Below are 9,379 nucleotides of genomic sequence, written 5' to 3' on the forward strand. Positions count from 1 at the left end.
AAGGTGTCACACACCACTACTGCTGCTGTCCAGTAACTGATTGCCTCTCTACCATTGCTACCATTGTAGTTTAATTGTTCGATTCAGTCCCTGTCCCCTCATGCCTCTCTTGGTTTCCCTTCTCCCCTTGTGTCCTCCTTTCTTTAGTTCCATGGCTGTCTTTCAACTTCTCTCTGTTGTTCTTTGGGCTCTTGTGGCCTGGACTGTGGACTCTTGCCCTCCCTCCCAAATTCTCTCTGTTGTTTCTTTTCCTTTGTGGTCCAGATCCTGTGGGGCTGTAGGGGGACAGAGGTGCTCTTATCCTCCCTCCAAGCCACTCCCTGTTATTTCTTCTCACGTGCTCAGATCCCACATGGCTTCTCTGTTGACTCTTCTCTTTCATGCCTGGATCCTGCATGGCTGCAAGGCTTGGGGGCTTTGTTGCTAATGGACTTGAAATTTTATTGCCTTTCTTTTATTGCCTTTCATCATCTCCTGTATAATTTTTAACACTTTTGCCCCATTATATCCAAATACCTCTACTTACCTGCAACCCCCCCCTTTTCTCCATCCTCTCTCCCATCTTATCTGGACCCTGCTATAAATTGAGTTTAACTGTTAATTTATATTATTGTTTTAATGTCTTTCTGATTTAATCTTTTTTTTAGTATTGCTATGTTTTTATACTGGGGAGGATAGCAGTTTTTAGAATTTTTAACTGTATCTCATTTTATTGTTGTAATCCACTTGGATTCCAAGTGATTAAGCGGATTATTATTATTATTATTATTATTATTATTATTATTATTATTAATTAAGCCAGTGAAGCTTTAAAAGCTTACATAATGTATTTTATGCTTTGGAGTTGGCCCAATAAAGGTATCACTACTTGTAGATTTTGTATTTTGTTGTACAGTATCTTTCTGAGATGATTGCAGGATTAGGGATGTGGGGGCAGGGAGAACCTGTTTCATACTGTGTTGTAAAGAGATCTGATTGAATTTTTAGACTAATATATATACCCAAATAAACTTGTCCTGCAGATGCACACTTCTCCAAACTTTTCAATTCAGTTTTTTTAAAACTCCAAAATGCATACAAAAATGTACATATTAGGAGATGCATAAAAATGAATATTTAAGGAAAACTGAATACCAATAAATAAATAAATATCTGGAAATTTGATGGGAAAATGTATACATTTTAAACCAAACATGGGCACTTCTGATGGTCCATCATGATTTCTGCCCTCCACTAGACATGCATGCAACATCACCTCTGACTCCCTGTAATTCTCAAGGAAAGATCTCTAAAGGGAAGCCTCTGGGGTTCAATCTGACTTTTAAAAGCAATTTCATCTACTTGGGGCTTTGTTTCTTTGCCAACCTCCTTTGCAAGACACATGAAGTCATCACCTTCAATTTCTAAAAAATGTTTTTCTTTCAAAAAGACCAAAGTATTCCCTGCCCAGGAGATGAGCGAATGCATTTTGACAATAAATTGTGTAACCCAGAAGATGAGGATCCAATTAGGAGAGGGAACAATTTTTTGGAGGGGATAAATGAGGTCAGGATGCACGTGGGATGATGGAAGTTACACATAGCCCACTTTTGTTTTAAATACACCAGTACTTTAAAAAGAAAAAGTCATAAAAAACAGGATGGAATGAATTTATCTAACCTATCCATCCCTACACAAGGCTGTTGTGAATACAGATGAAGAATTATGTAGTGAACTGAAAATTACCACATACATTCATAACATCTTAATGGGTTAAGGCCAGACTTCTTGTTTACTTTCTTATAATAATATAATAATAAAATTTTATTTATATACCGCCTTTCCAGAGATCAAGGCGGTTTCACAACACAACACATATAACAATAAAAACCGTTAAAAACATCATAAAAACAAATCATACAGTAAACAGTCTCACGCTAGCTCAACAATGCTGCTGAGAGGAGAGAGGAAGGGAGTACATCAGGGGTCATCAGGGGTCAGGGTATGCCTTCTGGAATAGGTGTATTTTTAACCCCTTTTTAAATTGTTCCAGCAAGGCGGCCGAGCAGAGCTCGACGGGAAGCGAGTTCCAGAGCTTGGGGGCCGAGGTAGAAAAGGCTCTCTGCGTGGTGGCGACATATCTAGCCTCTGGAACCCTTAGCAATTGCTTCCCGGCAGACCTGAGTGTGCGGGGCGGATTGTATGGAGAGAGGTGGTCCTCCAAGTACCCTGGGCCCAAGCCATTTACAAGTATAGTATCACAGAACTGCACGATCAGTTCTAACTGCTCAGTGTTCCTTAAATATTAAGTCCTTGAACACATGGCAAAAGTCTTTTTAAAAAAAAATTCTTTAGGAGGCTCAACAAAGCAATTTCTGATATAGCATATGAAGTCCATAATCAAAGAAAGAAAGAATCAACAGTGTCAGTAGATGCATACAAGCTCTTGGACACACCTAAAGTAGGTCTTTGGATCCTGGCCTATATATAAATATAGCTCAGAGGAAGCAGCTCTAGAGTCTCCCTTTAACGGAGAACTTTAATGGATACTGTAAAATTAAAAGAACAAAAAACAAACAGAACACTGTTAAACATAATATTCTTATACACCAGCCATCAGTGGGGAGAAATGAGAGGCAAAAAGCAGCAAATGAGTGACAGATGGCGTAATGGGCCAGACTAGAGGAAACAATCTTCTAAATTAACTTTAATGTTTCCTATTATTAAAATTCAGTTCAAGATTTACAGACACAGGAAATTCTGCAGGTTGCACTGTTTTGTTGTGTATAGAAACACAGAATAATTTAAAATTATTTTGCTCCATGGGAAAAAGAGATACCAACAGTTAAACAATTGTGTCATCTTTTCAGTAATAGCTGCTGCTCCTTGTAAAAGTAACTTACCTATTTTAGTTGCACTGTAAATATTTTCTATTGGAAATACTACACCTAAGCCATACAGCAAGACTTTTGCAAGAGCTGGAATAAGCTGAGTAGTCGTCACTAGGATATTCACACAATTTGTCCTAGAACAAAGTAAAAACATTCTTACTAAAAATATACCACTATACTCCTGGCAGCCTTAGCCTGCATAGATAATGGTGAGGAATGCTGGGAGATGCAATCCAATAACATTTGGAGAGCCCATGCAACCTTGATTCATGGCAAAAACATCTGTTAATGGGAACCTTTAGGACAACATGGACAGACATGGATAAAATTAACTAGTTCATTCTTATTTAATTCCTTTACTTCATGGATGTAATTTGAAATTACACAGCAATGTCCAGCAATATGTGCTATTTTAAACACAAGCAAAAGTAAAAATGTGTTTTAGAAAAATGTACGGTACATTAGAAATGAAGAAATGTGGAGTAATTTTTTAAAAAGAAAAGATGTCCTAATTTATTAGTTCATATTATTTTGCATAACTCCCCCAGCTTGATACCACTTACCTAGAGTGAATGAGTGTTAGTGCTTTCAGTGCAAGTGTTAACCAAGAATCTGTAAGGGCTTCAATTTCTGCTCTAAGCTGCAACCAAGCTTCTCTCTTTGCTGGACCCAGAAGACCTGCAAAGGGAAAAAGGGCAAGCACTGTAGTGTTTGCATTTCGGCTAAGATCACTTACCACATCTTACAGTTCTATAGAGTCTACACTTCTAAGTAGCTGAGTAAACACAGCCATGTTGAAAAGCTTGAGAAAGCAGTGAGACAATTATTATATAGGAGGCTGAATGATGGGCACTTGCCTCCAACATTATTTTTGTAGGTGTTGTAGATTTCTTTTACTCGTCTATATCGGAAGGCCAGTTTTCTCATCCAATCCACTCCTCCACGCACACCCGTTGCTAAGCATAAATTAGCACTGGTAGCTGCTGCAGGGAAGCCATCTGTTCCAAAGTTATAGGTGCTGATTTAGTTGCAAAAAATAAAACAAATATTATCAGATTGTTCCAGAGAAACTGTAACTGAGTATTTTACTCATAACTTAGTTGCATTGTAAAAAAGGAAGTGAAAGTAGTATTGTGCTAGAATTATTATTATTTAAAATAATTTTTCAGCCCCTGTTGTGCTTTGAATCAGCTTCAACTTACCTTAAGTCCTGTCCATTATCATCTGATGAAACGTCATCAATATGAACTTGGTCACATTCCTATAATAAAAGTGCAGCTATGATTACTTTTATTTGATAATTGTAGTTCAATATATATTGTCATCAGGTCATCATTAAAAAGACTAGTAAACCAACAGATATATACACTTTTCATGTTGCTGTAACAAAATAAATGTACATTGTTAAGATTCTGTTCTTACATAGAACTTAGATATATCAGCATATTTTAAAGGACAGCAGTTAAAACAATTATCCTGTGAATTCCATAAATGTTCCTGCATGCTTTCAGGTTGCTTCAAACTTCCAGCTACTTAAAGCTGTTCCAGGCAATGCATATGCATAACTAAAACCAGACATTTTTGTAAATGTAACATATTAGAAAAATTAAACCTGATGCTAACCACCAATGAAATTATGACCTCTGATTGCTGTTGAGCCACACACCCGCAGAGCCTGAGGCAAAAGTTTCAAATGAGTGCAGACAAAAATAAGATTAAACATTGTAAAAAATCTGTGTCTTTCTTTCCCCCCATTCACTGGAGAATTGAGCCTTCTTCCTCCCTTGTCCCATTGATTCGTAAAACTTAAACTATTAAAACATGAAGCCCAGAATGCAGTTTTAAACATTTACAATAACTTCTACAAAATAACTCTTTACTCTCTTGAAATCATTATGCATACTTTTAACCATGCACATTTGTTAAGTATGCTTATCAGCTGGAAAACTGCTAAATGAGAGCATGGTGGTTTTTTGTTTTCTCTGTAACATGGAGCTACAGAACATCAATTATTATTTGCATCTGACATTTGGTGAGCAAATAAAACACCTTTCAGAATGGCATTTAATTTGCATCTGAGATATACATCTCTGTTATTTAGAAACACCCTTCTTCTCCTTGATGTGAATATCAAAACCAAAGATGAACCATTTTTAAAAGTATTAAATACACTGGAGTCACATATTTCTGTGTTACTGGTTCCCTCTGAACAAATTTCTCACTCTCTCTATGGATTTGTGATGGAAGGAGGGGAGATAGAAGTGGAAAGAAACTCAAAACAGCTGTTCCCTAACAGAATTAAAATCATGACCCTTAACCCTTGTTCTAAAACATCTATTTTCTAGCCAACCCTCTCCCAGCAAGAAGTGAGCTCCAAGGAGGAAAAGACTTTGACCTCATAACCTTCTTCTCCTCTCTTGAGGTCAACAACCTCAGATAAGAAAAAAAAAAATGAAAAAGTCTATGTGGCCTCACATGACGACTGTGAGTGTAGGTCTTTTGAACGCAAGACTGCCTTTTGCAAATATAATGCAGAATAGCAGAATACAACATTGGCACCAAAGTACTGTGGGTGTTACAAGGCAGAAGGGAATTTAGGAAATAAAATATTATTCTTTGTAAGTCTACTTGATGTTTAGTACCTATATCATCAATGGCACAGTTAAGATCAAGTCTTGTTAAATAATCATTGATAAAAGATTAACTGAAAAGCCATTATTTTTCATATATCATCCATTTTCACAACTCCCATTTTCTAATTACAAATGGAACTTATATTGAAAGAAATTTCAAATTAGAAATGAATTGTAAGGAAAGATACAAGAAATCCTGTGCCCAGGTGTAGCTGTTCTGATCCATGCTACCAAGCAGCTAGACATTTGGAGCTGTAATAGTGTGAGTGTCAAAATAATAATTCAAAATAGAACAAACTAACAGAGCACTTTGCTGCACACATACACTTTGGTTAATCAACTTTTTAAAGTCATTGTGCCTCAAAGCAAAACACAAACACTATTAATTTTAGCTTTGGAAAGGCCGAAGATAACGGAGGGAACAAAAGAGTAAGATGTTTCAAAACTAGGCTGGTTCTCATCCCATCAGCATCCCCCTCTCCACTGCAATCCTCTTTGTTGTCTCCAAAGCTTCTGGGAAACTGCACAAAACCCAAGTGAAATTTTCAGGTGTAGAGAGAAATGAAATGAGAAAGATGAGTCAAAAGTAGGTGTATTGCTTCCAGAAATGGACTGGAGTCTATGGAAACATATGCTACAAATTTTATTTTTCTCAGTCTCAAAGGTGCTACAGGATTTCTTTGTATCTCCTCCTCCTCCTCCTTCTTCCAGAAGTGTAAATTCAAACCAATCTTCTCTCCAATGTGCATTTTGTGGCTTGTTGGGATTACCTATATGTGGATTGGAACTATGGGTAAAGCAAGAATAGCTGCCATGTTCCAGACACCTAGTGCTGTTCCCCAGAAGCCCATGTGATTTTCAGGCTCTGGTATGGGGCAAGAATAGCCAGTTCAGCCTGGTTGGCTGACAGGAGGCAGAGCTTGGGAACAAGTGAATGTTTCATCATATGAATTGCTTCACCCCCCATGTCAACAGTCAGGTTTGACTATCATTCTCACACCCCCTCCTCCAGTATTTCTTTGTGGTTGTTGTTAGTTTATTGTTTTATTAGTGGCATCACATTACTAATATTGACTGTCACAACACCAGGCAGTTTGGCATGTGGACGTAGATGGAGCCTGTCTATACAGTGGTGCCTCGGGTTACGAAATTAATTCGTAACGCGGCCGCTTTCGTAACCCGAAAAGCCTTCGTAAGCCGAATTGCCATAGGCGCTAATGGGGAAAAGCCGCGATTCCGTGCGAAAAAGCCGAAAAAAGCACCAAAAGTTTTTTCGTAACCCGAAAAAACATTCGTAACCCGAAACAATAATTCCCTATGGGATTTTTTCGTATCCCGAAAATTTCGTAACCTGGGTATTTCGTATCCCGAGGTACCACTGTATACCTTTCATACCTGGCATAGGAGCACCAGTATGAGAGTAGATGGAACACTTGTACCTTTCATAACTGGCCAGGGAGTGGGGGGGCTTATGGGATCTTGGGGTTGTAGGCAACCAGATCCCATCCAGCTTGGAGTGAGATGCTCTGCCCCACTCTCTAGTGGCAAGGGATGGTGACGACAGGGGCAGATTTCTGCATCTACCACCAAGTAAATGGGATTCTATTGGCCAGCAGCTGGATCAATTGATCCTTGGAACCAAGTCTATTCAGCTGTAACCAATAAAGTGGTGGTCTTTGCCTTTCAAATAAAAGGTAGGGTGTGTTCATTCTTGTTGCTGAATCCAAAAATCCCCTACTGTCCCCCACTCTCCAAAAACACACACACCACAATAAATTACGAGGGACAGAGACCACTTAAAACAAACAAACCCAATTACTACAAAATATCTCATTTTTAATAATGACTGTTTGTACACTTTCAATCCTAACATGACATTGGAATCCTTTAATTCCTATATCACGACAATCTGAGTCAAGGTAGCCATTATGAACCTCTTCATGGGGACTGTATGATATATTACTGGCTTGCTAATGACCACCTTTTGCGACTAGGACTGTACCAAGATCTTTTAGGCCCTGTTCTAATATTACCACTTCTGAAACATTACAAGGTCTCACATAAAGACAGATGGAATCTCTGATGTGTGGCTAAGAACAGCAGACATCTAAGCAATAAAACATCCCAACATTTCCCATCTTTTGACAGTGAGATTTTCCCCATATAGTATTTCAGGTGTTGAGTAAGAAAAAGACAAGCAGGATGGATTAGAAAAGTACTGTTTCGGAAAGATGTTAATGTCAGGGAAATGTGCAGTGGGAAAAACTATTCAAAACAAAAATATACTTGAAAAAAAAAACAAAATGGTGGAAAGAAGAAAGATTATGAAATGAGAGAGGAGAAAAATAATAGACACCATGAATTGGGGAGATGAAGGAGCAAAAAGAAAACCATTTGGCAGGTTCTACTTTAACTGCAGCTACAAAAGAAAATGTATGGGCAAATACTTCATGCTGGCAAAGAAACTAATCTTCTTTAACTTCTGGGACAAATGCAAAAAATAAATCATTAAAGAGCAACTTTAGCTGACAGATCTAATTAGCTCCTAATTCTTAATGAATTGATTGTGTCTTTTCTGTAAACATCCTGTGTTTATTTTCTGTCTTTTCAGGATTTTTGTTCTTAGGAGGAGGTATTAGAAGCATTGTTCAGCATTGAGGTTAGGCATAATTAAGTGTCAACAGGTTTACAAGCTTTAACTTTCAAAAACCATTATTTGCTGGACTAGGATAATTAGGCTTTGGTTTAAACAAGCTTCAGTTAAATGACCAACAAACCTCTAATCTCTTCCCCATATCACTGAATCTGAAAACTTTTTGTATTTACAATTTCAAAGGCTCAGGAGATTCTGAAGTATTTTAAAATAAAGAATACTTCAAACCACATGAGCAAAAACAAAATAACTACACTGGATAATACAAAATATGTTTTGGATACATAACCTGTATTTGAAATGAGAAGAATATATGCACTTTATCTTATTGTAACAGGTTATATCATTCAAACGATTAAATAAAATGTTCCAGGCAATTCTCTCAGTTTAGTTTTCTAAATGCAATGATTTGTACAACTTGGATAAATCTGAAATAGTCTCAAGAAATGTAACCATTATCTTTGGTTTGTAGGTATAACACACGTGCCTTAAAATCATGCAAAAATCCAGTTGAGTGAAGTTAATACACTTTTGGCTTTCAACTACTCTGTCTCATGTTGGTTGTTACCTTTAAATCCCTACATGGCTTGGGCCTGAGTTAGAATGCCTCTCCCTACACAATCTGCCCTGCACCCTCAGGACAACAGGGAGGAATCTGTTAGACTACCCATGTTTAATCCTGTTTTAAGTGGGGAAATTTGGGACACAATGTTGTAAATGTGGATTTTAATGTGTTGTGAGCCGCTTTGATTGTCGCATCACAGAAAAGCGGGATACAAATAAAAGTTTTATTTTATTATTTATTATTATTAACAGTTACTTCCAAAAGAGCATATACTGTACAGCTGTGGCCCCCCAGGTAATGAAACAATCTGCCAGAGGAGATCTGTCTCATCACGACCCTAGATGCCTTTAAGAAGGCACTAAAGACAGATCTCTTCCAGTGGGCATACCACCTGACCTTCTATAAAGAACTTTAGGAAACCCCACTTCCGGTCATAATAGCATAACTGCCCGTTGCCCTGCGATTACTGTAATTTAAATTTTTATACTTTGTGATGTTTTTATGATATGTATTTTAGACATGATTGCCTGTATGGAGATTTGTGGTTGTAATCCCACTTCAATCCATTGGGAGAAGTGGGAAAATACAAATAAACTTTTATCATCATCATCATCATCATCATCATCATCATCATCATCATCATCATCATCATCATTCA

The 9,379-nt window shown here is 37.5% G+C and overlaps 1 protein-coding gene across 6 annotated transcripts in view; it reads right to left on the bottom strand.

Moving 5' to 3' along the window:
- EYA1 (EYA transcriptional coactivator and phosphatase 1) overlaps positions 1-9,379 on the bottom strand; it is a 115,345-nt gene that overhangs the window by 16,234 nt on the left and 89,732 nt on the right. For all 6 annotated transcript variants that reach the window (XM_042464248.1, XM_042464249.1, XM_042464247.1 and 3 more), the window contains 4 exons: positions 4,073-4,131; positions 3,728-3,888; positions 3,434-3,548; positions 2,883-3,004 (listed from right to left, as the gene is read on the bottom strand). In XM_042464248.1, the coding sequence (XP_042320182.1) occupies positions 2,883-3,004; positions 3,434-3,548; positions 3,728-3,888; positions 4,073-4,131 (457 nt within the window). The remainder of the gene's footprint in view (positions 1-2,882; positions 3,005-3,433; positions 3,549-3,727; positions 3,889-4,072; positions 4,132-9,379) is intronic.

The sequence above is a fragment of the Sceloporus undulatus genome, chromosome 4 (assembly GCF_019175285.1).
Source record: "Sceloporus undulatus isolate JIND9_A2432 ecotype Alabama chromosome 4, SceUnd_v1.1, whole genome shotgun sequence".
Lineage (NCBI taxonomy): Eukaryota > Metazoa > Chordata > Lepidosauria > Squamata > Phrynosomatidae > Sceloporus > Sceloporus undulatus.